The sequence below is a fragment of the Montipora capricornis genome, chromosome 8 (assembly GCF_036669925.1).
Source record: "Montipora capricornis isolate CH-2021 chromosome 8, ASM3666992v2, whole genome shotgun sequence".
In the NCBI taxonomy this organism is placed as follows: Eukaryota; Metazoa; Cnidaria; class Anthozoa; order Scleractinia; family Acroporidae; genus Montipora; species Montipora capricornis.
In genome coordinates this window covers 25,156,261-25,175,869 of record NC_090890.1, presented here as the reverse complement: position 1 = coordinate 25,175,869, position 19,609 = coordinate 25,156,261, and the positions used below count along the sequence as shown (strand labels likewise).

The 19,609-nt window shown below is 41.0% G+C and overlaps 1 protein-coding gene across 5 annotated transcripts in view; it reads right to left on the bottom strand.

The window, feature by feature from the left end:
• Nucleotides 1–445: 445 nt before the first annotated feature.
• The window catches only part of LOC138059775 (histone-lysine N-methyltransferase SETDB1-like), a 77,828-nt gene continuing 58,664 nt past the window's right edge, over nucleotides 446–19,609 (bottom strand). For all 5 annotated transcript variants that reach the window (XM_068905388.1, XM_068905390.1, XM_068905391.1 and 2 more), the window contains 11 exons: nucleotides 18,819–18,912; nucleotides 17,197–17,245; nucleotides 15,322–15,454; nucleotides 14,831–14,963; nucleotides 12,082–12,113; nucleotides 11,904–11,957; nucleotides 11,363–11,496; nucleotides 7,787–8,662; nucleotides 6,487–6,707; nucleotides 4,871–4,959; nucleotides 446–3,149 (listed from right to left, as the gene is read on the bottom strand). In XM_068905388.1, coding sequence (XP_068761489.1) covers nucleotides 3,032–3,149; nucleotides 4,871–4,959; nucleotides 6,487–6,707; nucleotides 7,787–8,662; nucleotides 11,363–11,496; nucleotides 11,904–11,957; nucleotides 12,082–12,113; nucleotides 14,831–14,963; nucleotides 15,322–15,454; nucleotides 17,197–17,245; nucleotides 18,819–18,912 — 1,933 coding nt within the window. In that variant the 3' untranslated portion in view covers nucleotides 446–3,031. The remainder of the gene's footprint in view (nucleotides 3,150–4,870; nucleotides 4,960–6,486; nucleotides 6,708–7,786; nucleotides 8,663–11,362; nucleotides 11,497–11,903; nucleotides 11,958–12,081; nucleotides 12,114–14,830; nucleotides 14,964–15,321; nucleotides 15,455–17,196; nucleotides 17,246–18,818; nucleotides 18,913–19,609) is intronic.

Below are 19,609 nucleotides of genomic sequence, written 5' to 3'. Positions count from 1 at the left end.
ACGCCCCACCCCCCCCCCCCCCCCCCCACACACACACACACACACACACACAAAGGGAGGAGCGTTCCGTGACTACACAAAGCCCACGGAGGTACAAGAGCCCCACGCGTCTCCTAAAGTTCAAGGGGTAAAGTGTTCCACCAGCAATATCAACAATCGGAAGTCGCAGGCTCCAGTCCTGCCAGGAGCGCTCGAATGTTTCGAGATGTCCGATTTATCATCAATAAATACCCGTCTTATTCTCATTATTCAAAGTTTCATTTTTTGTCAACGAGTGGTGGTTCATTTGAGTCTCGCCCTGCAGCACCTCGTAAAATACGGATCAAAGATGTATAGAACGCATTTCGGGACGACATCTATAGTGTCCAAAATTGCTTCAGACTCGGGACGGAATGTTGAATAACAGCAATGCGGAATCAAATTGTCAAAAGCACCCAACATCAAATAATCCTCCCAAAATCACATCTCAAATATATTAAACTCTCTTTATGTGTATTAAAAATTCAGTTTACAACCATACCTCACTCGAGAACACGAGATCGGTATCTGGAGCTTGTTGAAGAAAATCCGTAAGTTAAAATACCATGTAGAAATACATTCGATATACAAAGGTTTAAACACAACGTTTGAATTAAGACAATATGAAAAGATTTTTCACAACAATAAACTATACACAATCTCAATCATATCACTACTGTCGAATTTTCAAATCATTAAAATAAATTCTAAAAATCTTGAAGAGTTGCCACGGCTGTTGAACAGGAACAAAGTACTAACTATTCTTGTTTTCTCATCAGGTCATGATCTCACTGAAACCATAGCAACTGGCACCGTGTCCGCGGGTAAGCCCGATCAAAGGAAGTCAAGCGTGGACAAACGCGGGAAACTTGTGGCCGGTACAAGGGGGGCCAAAAATACAGAGATTTTTTGGTTTGTACAAAACGACACCGGGGAGAACATATTCAGCAATGTAAAAATAGACAATGAATCTGCTGAAAAAACATTGATGATTGTTTGTCGTTGTTTTTTAATCAAATTGTGCAATGCAAATTCTGTTTCATGATAGCAATTTGTTTATGAACAAAAACACTTTTTTAAAGGAACTAAGACTCCGAATTTTTTAATATTCACTTAACCACGAAAGAAACAAAAACAGTGGGAATAGGCATACTCCTAATAAGTGAAACGGCAGTAAATTCATATCCTTAAGTGAAATGGGGGCGAAAGATTGATGAATAATGAATGAAGATAAAAGCAAATCGGCAAGCAAAATCCCACAGAGTTTGCTCATTAGGAATCAGAAATTACACAAGCTCGTGAAGAAAATAATATAGAGGAGAGCGTGGGATACTTGCATGGCATGTAAAATCTAGAAATTCAACAAAAAATGACTTGGACGAATTATGAATAAGAAAGACCCTATTATATTACATTTCCACCGCCGATTACAGTTGGTATTATGAGAAGAAACTAAAAGAGAAACCACGTAGTTTTTAAGCGAGTAACTACTGCTGAATTGGGATCAAGTTGATTACGCTCGCTCTTTAAGGGCAGTTTCACGGTTTTGCGCATGTCCAAGCTTTGGCGCTAGCAGTTGTAAATTTTACGGTTTCTCAGTAAACCAGATGATGTTCATTAATCACTGAGAGTATTAAAGCAAAAAAAAAAAAACTGAATGACTAAGACCCAAATTTGGTGGGAGATACTGCGGGTTACACAGAATATATCAAATTTAATTTTGGCCTCTTCCTTTATTCTACGCACGAGTTGCCATAACGCACGAGTTATCTATTCGCATGCAGTTGGTTGATAACACAAGGAAATAATTGCAAAAGTAATTTCCATGAGTAATTACGCTTCTATGGCATTATTTCCTTTTCGTGCACGAGTGTTTTCGATTTGTTTCAATGAAAATGGAATTAATTGGGCTGACGTGACAGTTTGCCCATGCGCAGAGACGTGAAACTCTCCCTTTAAGCCTCATTTACAATAGCAAGTTTTCCTTGACAAGTCCACTTGTCAAGGAAAACTTGCCGACTGTACATACTAGCAAGTTTTCCTTGAAAAGTTTTTCTTTGACAAGTGCACTTGACAAGTAATTTACACTAGCAAATATCGTTCTTGACAGCCTTTTCCTTGGCAAGTGTCCTTGTTCAACTAGCTTGCTAGTTTTTGAACAAGGATACTTATCAAGGAAAAACTTGTCATATTTTTCCATTTACACTGCCAAGGAAAACTTGTCAAGGAAAACTTGCTAATGTAAATGAGGCTTTAAAGTTAAAAAACAGCTGGAGCGGTGCTAAAAATGTTTCGCAATTAGCAAGTTGAAGGTAAAACCTGCTTCCTTCCTAAGAGCTCGTTCCAGAGAAATAAGATGGATTTAAACTACTTAACAAGGATTAACGTTAATCCTAGGTTACTTATAAACCCAAGGCCATCTGCATATATTAGACGAGAAATAATCATGAAAAACACGATATAACAATAACTAGGTCTGAGGAAACGACCACTCCAAGGGAGAGGGGGGAGTACCAGCTGTTAGCTCCAGATGAGAGCTCCTTTTGGGGGCTAATCGTTCTTTGAACGACTCGGCGCTGTCGAACCAGTCGCCGGGCATTGCATTCCGAACTCTCATTTGGTCCCTTAGACTGCCTATAGGACAGTTGCATGATGACGTCATTTGACTACAAGTACCAGAATCCTACAGGTTTTGCTTGTCTCATGCTAATTAGAGCTATTGTTATTTTTACCCCGCACCGGGAATACAAAATTAAAATAAGAAAAGAAAAACAAACCGAACTCTGGTAGTTGTAGTCAAATGACGCTATCGTGAAAATAGGCTATTCAAGAATCCAATTCTAAATCAAAGAAACAATGGTGATTTGAAAATGCGACTAGCAGTCCTGTGGAGAAACCATCATCCACTACTCGAAGTTTAATTTCCCGCCATTTTCAGAAGCTGGTGAAATTTAACTTTTAAAACACCGGAGTCGCAAATCAATGCCCGTCACAGGCTGAAGCAGTTGTAAGCTCAAAGAAGTCGTCCACGGCACTCCGCTGACCCGCAGTAGCAGTGAAGGACTTTGCCTTTGACGCTGTCCACCTCGTAAGCATAGTCCCAGGTCAACTCGGTCCCAGCTGACACATTTCTGGAGATTAAGAAGGAACACTGAGACGATTAACTTCGCCATTTTTTGCTGACTGGTTGCACAAACATCCATGCAAAGGCGGAAAATGACGTCATCAATATCCTCACTAGTGAGGATATGGAAAATACTCCACTCGGGTCCCGGATGTAGTTTCGTATAAATTTTATGAGTGGTGTATTTTCCAGCAAAACACTCCTGTCTATAAAATAAATATATAGAGAGGATGTTACATGGCCGCGCGGAGATACGAAATTCCTCTTCGAGTGTTAAAGAATAATTCACGAGTGAGCGCAGCAAACGAGTGAAATATTTTTCAACGTGAGAAGAGAAATTTAGTATCTCCAAGCGGCCATGTAATATTCTGTTTATTACATAAACACCAATGAAATACTAAATTATTTCACAAAAGGCGTCGAAAAGGGCGATTTTTATATGCAACCATAGCAACAGTTATATTTTCACGTGTGAAGATAACATGTTATTTTTACGTGTGAAGATGTCATGTTTTGGCGCAAAAGCTCACTTAGTATTTCATTGGTGTTATATAATAAATCGATTTATTACTCCACTATTACGCCATTTTACCATATTTGGTCAAGAGAACGCGCAAAATATGAGACGGTAATACACTGTAGTGTCCCGGTTTGACCGGTTTAGAACAGACCAAAGAGGCCACTTTGGAAAATACCGTAATACTCTTTGTTTGTCCCCCCAAATTTTGCATAAGCATTGTTTCCAGTTTCTCGTAAGACTTACAATGGTCCCAAGAGAAAACAAAAACAATGCTTATGCAAAATTTGGGGGGACAAACAAAGAGTATTATAGACCTCTTTCATAATGGCGGGCAAATAAAATATTCTTTTGTTTTAATGCTAATAAGCCCTACTAGCCTCGCTACGACAAGCACTTCTCAACAGAATGTTTGTTTCAAAATGAGGGCAGTAGGTCTAATTAACATTAAAACAAAAGAATGAAAAAGTGGTCGCCATTTATGAAAGTAGTCTATGGTATTTCCCGAAGTGGCCTATACGGACGGAACGGGAGTTTTTCAATGAAAAGAAATTTGTGTTTTTCAGCACGATGCAAAGCCTGCGAATTTAGCTTGTTGTCGCTTGTCACTCGCCTTTTCGATTGTCCAATCAAACAAAGGACATTTGGCTGGCTTTTTGTGCTGTTTACATCGTTCGCACGCGCTCTGAAGGACAGATATTGCTTTTTCTTAAACACTCGTACCAAATAAAATTGAAACAAAATAACACCTTTCTGTAATGGAATAATAAATCTCTTATTCGATGGTTTAGCACATAATACTCGCAGCCACTTTGCTCACTACAAAAAGGGATTGGAAACCAACTTTAGCGGCCTATCATGACAAATGTATAGTGAATGACTCCCAGAATTGAAGGTTGATTCTTTACAGCTTCACTGCATGGTTTTGATACAATATCCCGCGGGTCAACAGACACAGATAAAAATTTTATCCCGCGGATCAACAGAAACAGATAATCAAATCAACCAATCATAACTCAAAGAAAATACATGCAACCCGTGTTAAGCGCGGGAAAACGTGAGCGAGCAAGTCACGATTGCTTTTCTTTTTACCTTCCATTGCATGACAATGTAACGCAAGATGTCAATTTCAATTTAAAACTGCTCTGCTACCAGAAAAAAACTTTGCAAGTAAAACAGATTAACAATAATCAACATGCACGGCGACTTACTGCTGAGTGAAGAAGGCTACCCAAGGAAATCGAAGATCATGAGTGTCTACGAAAACATTCTGGACGAATAAGTTTGGTGAGCAGCTATGCTGTTGAGAGAGGAGAAAGTTAGTTAACGATTCTGTTGAAGTGCCATTGTTACCAAAAAAATCAATTTCTTGGATTTCAAAACAATGTTAAATAAACATTAAGTTTTAAGCCTTGATTTAAAAAAGACACCAGTTTATTTTTAACTGGAATTTTCCTATTTAATGGTCCGCCATTACTAACTTCAAGTTCTTGAAAGAGCTGGATCGAGGAGAAAAGTACATCAATGCAATGCGTGTGTACACCGCAGAATTAGTATGCAGCACGGGAGTTATGAGCTTTCAGACTTTTAAACTCGTGTTTTGCATATATAATAAGCTGCCTTCACACGCTGAAATTTTAAGCTAGTGAGTAACTGACGTCACTTTTCCCTTGGATCCCACCCTCTGAGGTCCAAACGGTCAGTTTTGAACGTGAATAATGCGAACCGTGAAATCCAAACTGACGACTAAAGTAAGCAGCCTTTGGATAAAAGTCAAAGCTCAAATTTTTGCCAGTCAGGTGTTAAGCAAACACTCTTTCAAAATCTGAAGCAAAAAAGGAGCTGATTTTTTTTTCAATCACAGGGACACTTGAGACAAATTTAAATTAGCCCTGGGCCTATCGAGGTTAACCACCAATAGAGTTATTTCAGTAGAGTTATGACTTAGAGTTAGAGTTAACGACTGCCAAAATGCTGAATTCAAGATTTTGGACTGCCAAAATCCTGAATTCAAGATTTTGGAGTCCAAAATCTTGAATTCCAAAATCTTGAATTCAGGATTTTGGCAGTCCAAAATCGTGAATTCAGGATTTTGGAAACTTAACTCTAACTCTACGACATAACTCTATGAAAATAACTCTAAGAATAGCTGTCCCCGGGCCTATCCCTCATATAGCGGCTTTTTATCGATTTTCAGTACTCTGTCCAACGCCAGACGAATGGTGATCAATATTAAAGCCTGTTGGGCTGGGTTAGTTTCTGGATGGGTGACCATCTAGGAATAACCCATGCGAACGCTCAGGGGGAACAGGGTAGGCGTGGTGATGAGTGCACTCGCCATCCACCAATGTGGCCTGGGGTCTTCTTGGACCCAACGGTCAAAATACAAAAGAAATGTTACTTTAGAACGAGGCTATTTGGTCTAATTAGCACAAAGACAAAAGAATAATTGTTGGGCCGTCATTTATGCATTCAGTAAGTGACGTCATATTTTTTCTGAGAAGTATTTTTTAATAGATGTATGCTACATATTTTGTGTTAGAATGTTCTTATACTGTTGCATTTTCAAAATTTATGAAGAAAGTAGTTAACTCGCTGAGATTTTAGGCATTTTCTGTTTTGGTCACACGAGTTACCAAATATGATTGAGAGTCGAACCACACAGAAAAATGTTAAATAAAACATCCTTTTCAAAAAAAATTATACCTATAGAGTTAAAGGGACTCGAGAAATGACGATTCGAAAGCGTCCATAGTAACGGTTCGGTAGTTAAGATCGTCCCCCATTCAGTACAGCATGATACAGTTAGTGATTAAAAGGTACTAACATTCAAATATCGACCACAGTTCCCATATGCATTAGCGTCGATAACATAGCAGTGCTCTTCTCCAAACATCAATCTCGTACTCATTCTCTTGCCACTGGCTGAGGACTGGCGCGATAGAAGAGGGCGTGAAGGCGACGGTGTGTTGGGTGGGGCTTTTATTGAAGGGCTGGTCGAGAAAGGCTTGGGGTGAGAACGGGAGTAATGAATCTTGGGTTTGCACGCTGAAACGAAGAGAATAGCGTCACAAAGTTAAGTGTTGGATACATTAAGTTTGGAATAAAAACCGCCCGTAAAACTGCCAGGTTCGTTGGGCTACGGTGTAAGAACGAAGTTAGGCCCGGTTCAAACGTCGCACCGAACTCAATTAAACTGAGTTCGACTTCAGCGCGACCATAGCTCGAGAGCCGATTCAAACGTCGCCCCAAATTCAAATTTTAAATGCGGTAGATCTGGACCACAACCCTCCGATCCCGCAAAATAAAAGATGACGGATGACAAATGCATGCATTCAGTTTGGCACAAGATTAGCACGGCGTTTGAATCAATGTCGCGCCAAATGTGCTAGCGCGACGTTGGCTCGATAAGGTCGTCGAACTTGGCGCGTCAGTTAATTCAAACGTCGCGCTAACGTCGACTCAATTGGGACGACGATAGCACGACGTTTGAACCGGGCCTTAGGTAAAAACAAAGTTAAAAGCACTGTTACACTGTGAAATGTTTCGTGCAACTTGTCTCGCAATGTTTTGGCGACATTGCGGCGGGACAGGTTGCAAGAGCCGTTGCCGAAAGTAGAATTAAGTTCCACTTTTCGTTCAACTTGTCTCATTTTACAGTCTACCAGCGCCTTAAACCTAATACCCATGCGCACGAGTCGCGTTGCACGTCACACCATACACCATACACGTCAAGCGTCACGCGATTGACTGGTCGTAATTCTGTCTTTTTTTCTTAAACGCGATTTCCATGTAGCCTGAAGAGTTGCGCACAATGGTGCAAAGCAAAGGACCCATGGTGAATCAAACCAAAAAGCTGACCACATAGAACGCTTTGAACGTCAGTGTAGAAAGTACGTTTGTAACTACTTTCATTTGGCTTTTCTACGATTGCTTACAAAAACTAGCGTAACTTTGCTAGCGTCTAGTTAGAGGTACATGCAAAAGCAATCGACATCATGGCCGCCGAGTGTGTGAGCTTAAAAAGTAATAGAGTTGAATTTGAATAGCAATAAAATTGTAACCTTTTAAGCTGCATTCAAATTTCTTCAAACCAGCGTAGCATCAAACTATGTTTGTTCTCTTACTTTTAAACTTTTTTGCCGGCGGCTTTGAAGACACCCCAGTGCTTCGTCTTGAGCTTCCGGTAGAAACCTCCGACTTCCTGTCGAGCGACTCGGTCTTCGAAACGTCGGAGCGCAAACTCGATGGAGAAGGAGGAAAAGACTCTATATTTTCCGTGTCGGGGGAAGACGGATCGGATATGGGTTCCACCGACAATCCCAACGTATTTTCCACGTTCACAGAAGATTGATCAATGGAACCGTTGTCTCGGACGTCGCCAACCGATTGCTCAAAGTCCACTTGGCCTGGTCGGTCAGCCTCGTCTAAACCAGAGCCTGACGAAGAAGGTTGCGAGGTAAGAACACGCGTCTTCAGCCGAGAAATCATGTCCTCAAGAGAGTTTGAAACCCGCGATGAAGAACTCATTTTCGTTAAAACTGGAGGTTCGTCCGATACAGTTGGATTTTGAGCAGCGAGTTTCGAAAGATCGTCTGCGGAGAGAAGCGACGGAGCGGAGTCAGAGTTTAGATTTACTTCCTTTTTTACAGGTTTTCTTGGAATTTCATTTGGTTGAAAAAGTTCATGTGACGTGTCAGATTCAGCGTTTATTTTCATCAGCGATGTTTCCTTCGCTTTTGACGCTGGCTGTCTCCTTCCTACTTCTCCTTCACTGGTTTCTGCCTCGGGTTCGCTTGTTAAGTCAATGATATTTTTGTCGTCTTCCTCGGTATTGTTATCTATGCTCTGTTTGCCAATTTCACTTCCTTCCTCAGCTTTTCTTGTAGCATTGTTTCCAGATCCGCTCTGCATAGCATTAACTTGCATGTTTCGCCAGAATGACTCGTCCATTTCGTCAAAATCAAATTCACTGCTCTGGCTGACGTTCTTCTCCTCTTCGTCTTACGAACAAGAAACACAAATCAATTTTACTGTTAAAGAAACTCACCAGGTTAGAGCAATCGAGGATTAAATCATAGGTTCGTAACACATACCCAAAACAAAATCCTGTATACCTTTTTTCAGCTTTTCAGGCATTAACACTATCGAAACTGTAAACATTAATACAATGATTTCGTTTTGGATATAAGTTGTGAATCGATGTATGAAATTCAACTTTACTGCATGTGCAAATGCAACGGGGAAGGACTACAGAGGGCAAAGAAACCATACAAACTCTTGCAAATAAAATGCAAAATCAAAATAACCCCAATAGAATTAAGAATCGCAAAAGACAGTGGAATGGACACCAGGGGAGTGGGGTTGGTACAGTGGAGAGAGAGAGAGAGAGAGAGCACTCCCTACTCTACTCCTCTCAGAAAGGTTTCTCTTCGGGTACCCAGTCCTCCCCCACCCCACCCCCCTCGACAACAACCAACGTTTGATTTCACTGCATTTGCACTGCTTTAATTAATGTCATGCGATTTGACTGGATTTGATTAACAGTCACCCCTATTGCCAGAGAACTTGTTGATAAGCTTGAGACTTTAAGAAAGTGATAACACGTTTTCGATGGTGACTCAGGGATACTTCGAAAAAACCCGAGTGCTCCTTTGCAGGGGTCGAACCTACGACCTTCCGATTACTAGTTCGGATGCTTTACCCCTGAGCTATAGGAGACTTGTCAGTGGTGACTCGGGGATACTCGGAGAAAATCCGAGTGCTCCTTTGCAGGAGTCGAACCTACGACCTTCCGATTACTAGTTCGGATGCTTTACCCCTGAGCTATAGGAGACTCGTCAGTGGTGACTCGGGGATACTCGGAAAAAATCCGAGTGCTCCTTTGCAGGGGTCGAACCTACGAACTTCCGATTACTAGTTCGGATGCTTTACCCCTGAGCTATAGGAGACTCGTCAGTGGTGACTCGGGGATACTCGGAAAAAATCCGAGTGCTCCTTTGCAGGGGTCGAACCTACGACCTTCCGATTACTAGTTCGGATGCTTAACCCCTGAGCTATAGGAGACTCGTCAGTGGTGACTCGGGGATACTCGGAAAAAATCCGAGTGCTCCTTTGCAGGGGTCGAACCTACGACCTTCCAATTACTAGTTCGGATGCTCCACCTTATCTTACATATTGTCAGACTGTCTGGCATTTCTGTCGTTCTTCTGATGCCAGAAAACTGGAACGAATTCAAGAACGACCACTTTGCGCTGTTTATTGCGACAATAAATCGACGTATGAGGAACTCCTGCAAAGAGCGAAACTACCAACAGGCTGATTTATCAACAGAACGGGAACGTCAGTGGCGACGTCGCGCGCAGCAAAACTACCAATGAGAATTTAGAATAGAGAAGAAAACAGTGGAGTCTACTCTATTCAGAATTCTCATTGGTGTTTTTTTTCTGCGCGCGCCGTCGCCACTGACGTTCCCGTTCTGTCGCTAAATCAGCCTAATACTTCATACGCGACGACTGCAAGCCATTGCAATCATGTACAAAGTAATAAAAATGGTCTGGCGCCTCTTACATTTCGGACTTATTTATTGTCACCAATTCTCAATATCAGCTTAGAAATTCTGATTTCGTCATACCCAGATTTCGGACTGTTGCTTATGACAAACATAGCCTGACTTATTTAGGTCCTGTCATTTGGTCCAAACCCAACAAATGTATTCGATCGTCTGCCCCATTGGACATTTTAAAAAGCGTATCACAACGGTTAACTTTACAACCCTGCTGGATAATACTTGTAAAGACTGTTTCTTTTGTAAAAACTAACAAGTGTCGGCTATATATATTTCTCAATACTTAAACATGTACATATATCTTACATTTTTTATTAATTAGTTAATTAACTGTAGTTAGGTGTCCCCAATTACTGTACACCGTACGCTAGCGATTTTGACACAATAGTATAGAGGAAACTCGTAGAAGACAGGCCATTAAACTACTAGGTGCAACACTTAATGACTGGTTCCGAGGGAAACAGTTAATTTTGTTTCCCGAGGGACTAGTCATTAAGTGATTTGTTATATAGCACAAAAAGAAAAACGTGCAACGGCAACAGCAACGGCGGTCGTCGTTCAACATTCGCGGGTGACAGTGCACTGTTACCCTCTGACGTCATAGATTTTGCAATGTTGCCGCCCAGAGACTTTTGGCGGGAAACAGTTTTATTGTTAGAGTCATGTGACCTCGAAGTAACCAATGAAAGCGCGCGCTGTTGGGGGAAAAATCAGCTATATAACAATTCTTATTAAAGTAACTAAGCCGGGATGAACGAGAAACTGCCATGAACAACTACGGGTAATAGACACTGTGCGACATAAGCCCGGGAGCTCCGGATCGCAAGTCCGGCATCCACGCCTACGTCGCCATCCGTGTGCCCATGACGTCTGTCAATAACCGTGTTACTTCACTTTTGCGCGTATCTTTGAATCATTTAAAAAGATGCAAAGGAAGGCCCTTTAAAGAGACCCACAACGGATGAATTTGAAATGTTTGGCCAGCGTAACAAGATTTGCAGACAAGGCAGCGGTGGATTGTTGCACAATAATTATATGAGAACACGCATCTATTCTGAGCTATTAAACATCAAAGGCTGTTGGTATTCGTTGGAACAAACCGTTGACAAAAGGTATAGATCACTCAACTCTTTACCTATTTCTCGCTTGGCTTCTTCTGCGCTATTTAGTTCCGTGATTTTGACGACACTGTCCACGTTTGCCATCTTTTTCAAAAACGCAGCCGCCTCATTTTGGTCGTCGTGGTTACGTTTCAAAGCAATGTAACACCTTACAGAAAAAAAAAAGGTAAAAGACCCATTTATTTCAACAATTTAAAATGTCAATAGATTTAATTTTGGCCAATTACCGAGAGAACAGATGAAAGGCCGGAGCTTGGGCAAAATTTCGTTTGTTACTCGATTGAAAAGAGCTCAAAAGATCGCTGAGAGTTTTAATTATTTGAAAAATTAAATATGGAGAAAAAAGTAACAAGTGTCTCAACAATGTTCTCCAGCGTTGTAGCTTTTATTAGATTTCCCTGATGTTCTGTTTTTGGTTTCTTATAATTTTTGGTTTTCTTTTTATTTGTGTATTCTGGATGAGGCAAGATAAATAATAATTAATAAATAAAATAAAACAAATAAATAAATAAATAAATAAATAAATAAATGAATAAATAAGAAGATCAGACTTGCCATTTTTCCTTTGATTCACCCTCAACCATAAGCGAGTCCTCTCCCTGCACCACCCTGAAACAAATTTAATCGACCATTAGATCTGCAAACCAAGAAAATATTTAATTTGCGCTCGATATGAGAAAAGCTGGAAAATTCTATGCTTGTTCACTCTTGTAAGAAAAAAAAATCTTGTTACCCAGCTCTCTTTTCACTTTTCTTGCTTGATCTCTACAGGAAAAATTGAAAGGAGAACATATCAACATACGTACTAACTTCACATGCTCCTACACTGAAAACAATGCCGTTTACTCTATCAAGCACTTTCAGTGCTTTAAATAAGTAATTTAAAACTTCACCATTTTATGGTTGCTTTGCAGCTGCTATTTTGCCATTAAATTCTGCACTGATATGCATTCTTGTAGTTCAGATCGACGACAACTCTGGCCACGTGTTGAAGCCAAACCATGACCCCCATATATCTCTGTTGCGTGTCATCGTTGCTCACTTGAAATCTATTTTGTTGTCGTTTCTTTGCAGAGTGATTAAACATTATTTCATTTTGCACAAAAAGGTGAAAAATAGACCGATTCGGCTAACTCAATGTTGTGCCCAATTCGAATCTCTAGGGGATAAGGTTCTTTGTGTGCGGTATTTGCACGATAATGCAGCATGCACATTTAAATGATATGGAAATACTTGGAACAAACCGTTTTATTCCCAAATTAATGGGATTTGAACTGGGTAACACACGGAATGAGGGCCTCTTTACACGAGCCCGGGTTGGACACCGACCCGGGTCAGTTCAGCGTCAAATATTACGTTTACATGAGCCCCGGCTGGGTGAGGTTTGGGTCATTCTCGGCTGACCCGGGTCAGTTCCCTTTCGCTGGGTTGAAAGGGCTGGTGACTACTTGTCAGCGAGGAAAATGGCGGACAAACCATGCAATCATAACAATCATCAATTTGTGTTAACGTTATCAGCCATTTTGGTACAGGCTGCGCATGGGCGAGAACGCTGAACCGCAAAAAACAGTGATGTTCAAACAATCCCGGGTCAGATACGCCAGTATTTACATGAAGAAATTGAACCCTTCTAGCCGGGTCAACCCGAGTCTTGAGAAGGGTTACCCGGCAAGGGGGGCTGACCCGGTTTGACTACTGTTTTCATGTAAACGCTTATAAACATTTGACTGCAAAAGGGTTACCCTTCGCGGTGATTCAACCCAGGTTAAAAAGCAACCCGGGCTCGTGTAAAGAGGCCCTGAGAGGAATCGGTCTATTACGATAATAAAAAGTGTCTCGAAAGAGAACATTACTTTGTTTCCATTTCATCTCAATTTAGGGATCAGGTTTAGCGCTGCTTTGAAAGCACTAGGGTTCGACTCAACGCCACATATGGTTCTGTTCTGTATTTTACTTTACGAGGTCTTTTTTCCGGGTTATCAAACACCAACATTTTATTTGATTCGCTTTAAGGGGTAGGTTCGATTGACCAGCCGTTTTGTGCGCCCGCGTTCCTCCGCGCACACCACGGCTTGATTACTGATCCAGCCAATACACCTTATTCCAAATGGCCGCCATTTTAGTATTCTTTTGTTTCCATGCAAATTGGCCCTTATGACCTCGCTTTCAAAAGTAAAATTCAAAAGAATATTTAACTTTGAACGATGCCATAAGGGACAATTTACATGGAAACAAATGATTACTAAAATGGCGGTCATTTTGGAATAAGGTGTATTGTATTTTCCACCAACCAGAAAGTCGCATGCCTGCCAAGTACAAAATACAACAGACCATTTCTGATATATTAAAATTCAGCTTGATAGTGAGGCTTACTGGACACAAACAAAAGAAATGAATAAATATGTTCATTCAGTTTGCTTTGTTTGTGTCCTCTTGGCAAGTGGTCTATTGGCTGAATACAAAACACAATTGGGACTGCGACGAGTGCCACGTCACGGACAAACGACGCGGACCAGTGATCCAGACGTTCGTTGGGAGGAGGATGTTAACCGCACTCACAAAGCGGCTGGAAATCGAGCCTATTTAAGGGGAGGCTCGAAATAATTTCTTTTTTTTTTTCACGCAAATTAAACATATTCTGTTCATAGATATAGTTAGAGTAATCATATCAAGACGAAATTCTTACATCATATTTTTCTCCAAAATACCGTTTACCATGACAACGATATAAGGCATTTCTTTGAGACATATTTCAATCGATCATCTTCAGTTGCAAGTATTCGTTACAGAGCGAATTTGAATTTATGTAAATGTTACAATTTGAACTTACGTTTATACATTGCCGTTAGAATTTTAAATTACCGTTAAACGTTGCAACAATACTAAGTGCAAACAATCGAATAATGCGAGAGCAAACAATGTATCGAAAGAAAAACAAACTAAAGTGCTTAATGGCAGGAAATTACAACAACAACAACACAAAAACCTACAGAAACCTAAGATTAAAACATCAATGTATCTAAAAAGATACAGTTAGCTCCGCATATTTTAGCTGCCTATTTAGAGTGGGATTTTCCCAGCGGATATCAGCAGCCTCTTTGAGCAACAACTGGAAACGATTAGGTGCCGTATCTAAAATGGACAGGCAGCTCTCAGAACAAAGTCTTCGACATTCCTCAGAGTGTTGCAAATGTTGGAAAATGTGAAAAACCTGTCCCTACTCAGGTGCTCACGAAGAATTCTTGCGCGCAGACTCGAATGAGAGGATGACGTATATGCTGATCTAGTAACCCCCTCAAAGCAACAATAATCATTGGTTACAAGAGGAAACTGCGCGTGCGCGTGCGGCACAGATTTTAGCACATATTTTTGCGGTACTCTGCACGACCACAATGCACAGAGGTAACATAAAACCACAAATACTGGGATTGCTTCCATCGGTATGCTATATAACAAATACAAGAAAATAAATCCTTTCAAACCTTTCTTTTCTTGCGCCTTGATGGTTTATGGTCAGTGTTATTCCCATCTCCTTGCCCTGATTTTTTCCCCGAGCTGATACTGCCATCACTTAGAAGAGACTCTGCTTCGGATAATTCATCTTCGGACAGAGAACTGTGGAAATCACAACAATGTGACAGCGAGTGATTATTTAACAGAAATATTCTGGTCGCGACTTACCATACCATCATCGCCCTCGCCATCAACAGTATTATCGTCATCTTTTCCCGTTATCTGCTTTTGTACAAACGAGTCGGTTTGAGAGCTCAGCCATCTTAGCAAGTTTTCCCGTTTGATCCAACATTTCTGAAGAGGCTTATTCGCAGTACAGCAGCGCGCAAAATTTCTTACAAGCTCGCTTTCTTTCAGGTCACGCCAAGAAGGTTTATTTCAAGAAAAGAAACTATCGAAATTCATGAGCGCTAACCGGGCGTTAAACTTTCTCGTGTCTCGAATATCGACACCAGTTTACCTTTCATCACTATTTTCGGAAGCAGTGGCAGTAGACGTAGAATCTCCGCCTAAGGTTCGGTAAATCACACTGTCATCTTCCTCCAGATCCGAAACGTTCGACTCGTAGCCCTCTTTTGCTTTCTCTACAACCTCTGTAACAAAAACAGAACACGGTGGTTTCAACACTGATATTGGTATGTCCATAGTGCAAAGGACTGGTCTAGACGTTTAAGTGTAAACGTGTAAAGCTATAAATACACTATAGCTGTCGCCTGGTCGTTGCAGCCCAACGACTTGGTGACAAAGAGACCAAGAAATAAATAAAGAAAGCCACAATGTCCCCCTGTCGATCTGGAAGAGCGATCAAAATTTGAATCATATTTCAAGGTCGCACCAGTCTTTTTCCGGTAAACTTTTGGCGTTCACTTGCGAAAGGAAGGAATAATACAATTCGTTTCTTCTTCAATCTACATATAGGAATATATTATAGCAAAATTTTTACTCGTAGAAAATGCGAGTAAACCTAAACCATTGTAGCCACTCACTCGCATTTCTTTCGCAATTTTTTCTCATATATACGTCGGCATTCACTTTTTCGTTTATATAATCCTTTAAAGACATGTCATAAAGGACGGGATACATTCGCAAACTATTACTAAGAGCTTCTTCAAACGACGCCATTTTGTAAAGTACGTGATAGCGACTTAGCGATTACACTTGCTACAACGAATTCGCTGAATGTCCTGTAACGACGTAGCGACATGCCATAGTAGCCTAGCAATCTGATCGCTAAGCCGTAGCAACATGGCGACAGCGACAGTGTGACTCTTTCTTAAAAGGTTCTAGGTCGTGCATATTCGTGAGAATGGTCTATTCTTGGTTTGCATCCACGTAATGAGACGGCCTTGTTGGTGTACAAACAATAGAAAATGGCCCCTTAAGTTCTGCGTAATAATAGAGTCAAATTCCCAAGAGACGTTTTACTGCATTGTTTTGTACAACAACATGGCCGCTGTGACGTCAGAAGCAAACCATCAATAGACATCGGTGATAGTTATATTCTAGATTGGTTATATTAAGAAATTTACGGAAAAGGACATTATATAACCTGACGAGTTTAAACGACACGGGATTCAGTCGGAATGCGGTCATCTTTTAAGACAATAGTATAATAAGCTATGAAAGATGAAATCTGTTTTCCAGAGTCCATGCAAAATCCGGTTTATGACGATAGTGGTATGCACTTATTCATTTCACTCTCTCCTAATTCCAATTCCTGTGACTTACTTCCTACCAGTGAAACTAGCTTGTGCTTCAGGGATAAGCAAAGGAAGTTTACGACGCTCGCTCCAACTCGTAAACAAGGAAGAAGACTTTGAGGTGTCCGGTAGTGACACCTCAAGTCAGTACCAGGTGTCTGGTAGTGACACCTCAAGTCATGTCTTCTAGCGCTGGGACACTAACTGAGGACACTGAACTTATATATCAAACCACATCAAACATTGATTTTTGAGGATAGGAGAAAACCGAAGAACCCGAAAAAAAACCTCTTGGAGCGGAGAAGAGAACAAACAAACTCAACCAACATATGACGCCGAGACTAGGAATCGAACCAGGGCCATACTGAAGGGAGGCGACTGCTCTCACCACTGCGCCATTCCTGCTCCCCAAGCAGGGAACGATGTCGCAGGTGCAACTAGCTGATACTTCTTAAAATGAATTGAATGTCATCTGAACCTACAATAGTCAAACGGCCTAACTTTCTGCAGCTCATCGACAGAACACCAGAAATAGAAATGGCAAAGTCATAGTTTCCTTCCTACTGGAAAATATATCTATTCACCCGAATTTCTCTTTTCTAGGTAAGAAGGAGGCAAGGTACGTTTATACCAACCAATATGATCAAGCTCAGCCAAATACTCATCCCCAAAATCTCTTCCTTCCTGCAAGTAGAAAAAGTAGAAAAAGGATGAACAGGTATTATAGCTTAACATGTGAGGATTGCCGTGAACCACAGCAACAAAAAATTCAAATCCCACGAAGGGAAACGAAAGGAAAGGAACTTTATTTAAGTGTCTAGTCGTTCAAGCGCTGGAGCGCTAATTGGGGACACTGTTAACTCTGCAATAGCCCACTTTCGATATATTAAAATTCAGTCGTAAACAAAAGGTATCATCTCGAGGCTCTGGGGAATAAACTCATGAATTTTAATATATCGAAATTGGTCTATTTTTCAGTGGTGGATTCTTTCAGCTTGTGATCTCAAAGCCAAAGGTTCCACGCCTGTTACAAGCGCTCGGATTTTCTACAATCGCGGACAAAATTCCTTGCGACAGTCATGAAAAATTGCTAATTATCGATGATTTCATAATTAGTTTGAAAAGCAGTGCCATATTTAATTTTAAAACTCCATTGCCGTAGATTTCAAGTGTCACAAAATGTTCCCTTGGTCTTCAGCATCACTAATGTCTCAGAATACAGGCAAATAACTTCGCAAAGTGACCCCCAAATGCTGTTCCTAAGTAAGGATAAGCAGCTACATTTACCTAAGCTAAAAATAACGCTAACCTTTACCCTTACTTTATTGTTGGAAATAGCAAAGGCTTGAGGCCTGGACAAACGAGATATGCTTGGCGTTTAAACAACACCAAACACTGTTTGTTGACCAAACATACTGATGCTGAAGTGAGTGGCCAAACGGTTAAAACATGTTTGGTCTTGAGTAACTCAGATCAAACTCCACAGTCAAAGAACTATGGGTCACAAATACGTAAAAAACACGTGGATACAAGCGGCTGAGCAAGCGTGGTACGCATGCACGCGTGAAACATGTGAGATACAGCTGGCCAAACGAACAAAATTTCGCCCATCAAACACGAGAACAAAAAAATGTTTTAAGTTGTTTGATCGAATGCTTGATGGCCTTCAAATTTTATCAAACACGACCAAACAGCACCAAACAAGGTGGCCAAACGGTAAAATAGTTGGTCACCAAACAAATATTTCCCGTTTGGCCAGGCCCTTATACTTAAAGGGACACTTCGGGTTGGATGTCAAAATTGGGCGTGCATCTAATTAGGGTCATTTCTGGACGCAAGTGTCGAGAGTCAAGATGTCCTGGCCCCAGTTGTTCAAAGGATAGATAGCGCTATCCGCCGGATAAATCACTATCCACTGCTACTGTTTATCCGCTGGATAGTGATTTATCCTGTGGATAGCGCTATCCATCGTTTGAACAACTGAGGCCTAATCAGGATTATGGCTTAGCTTCCACCACGAGTTTGATGTAGCTCAGGGCATTCGAACCGGTAATGGGAAAGTCATCTTCACATTACACTCTGCACCTTACATTACACTCTAATCAGTTAAGTCATCTTCTATATCTGTTCAGGATATCTAGGATATTACCAAGTGCGCTTGAGTTGTTATTGATAAATAAATCTCTTCCACAAATCGCTCAGCTAGAATTTACCGGAAAATCGGGCGCACGTGATCGCAGGAAAATCACAGTCATACCTTGTTAGCCATATCCTCGTTAAGAATCTGTCCGGCGTACGTGCATACAAATGTTCCCATTGGAATGTCATCCAAACTCCTCAAACCCCAGCCCCTAAAAATACAAACCAAAAACAGTGATACAATAGCAAAGTTTTCCGGGTGGATTGGGATTCAGGATCGTACAAAATATAGTTGTGTAAGGAATCGTAGTCGTAACCGCAGGGAAACAGCTCTGTTGAGTAAATGCGATCACCAAAGGGCATTTACTGAAGGAAATCATACGTTTTTACGTGTAATGACTGGATCCAAAAATATCGAGCAGATATTTCAGCAAATCAAAGGCAAAATCAATCGCGACTTGCAAGCATTTTCTCGCGCTTTGCGCTCTGATTGGCTCATTTGAATGTCTACATTTGATTGGTCAGAGGAACTACCTTGGTCTTGATCTTGCGACTGATGACATGACATGACATGACCCACGACACGAATATGATACATTTTCTATTGTCTCAGTTAATAAAATGACTAAGGCAGTCGTAAAGAAGAGGCCTGAAAAAAGTCCAGGTTTGAACATAATTGTGCGGTGCACACAATGCCCTGCAGCTGAAAGCTATTGCGAGTTCGCTTGATATCCCGTGAACCATGTGCAATGTACAGCGCAAAATGCGACGATCTTTCGCATTTTTGTACCGGTAATCGCATGGTGCCCAGTAAAATTAAGGATTCACTTGTATTTTCAGTGTTTCGTTAGCGTCAATGAACTGTAAAACGCATGAATTTTATTTTGTTATACAACGCCGAAGCAACGA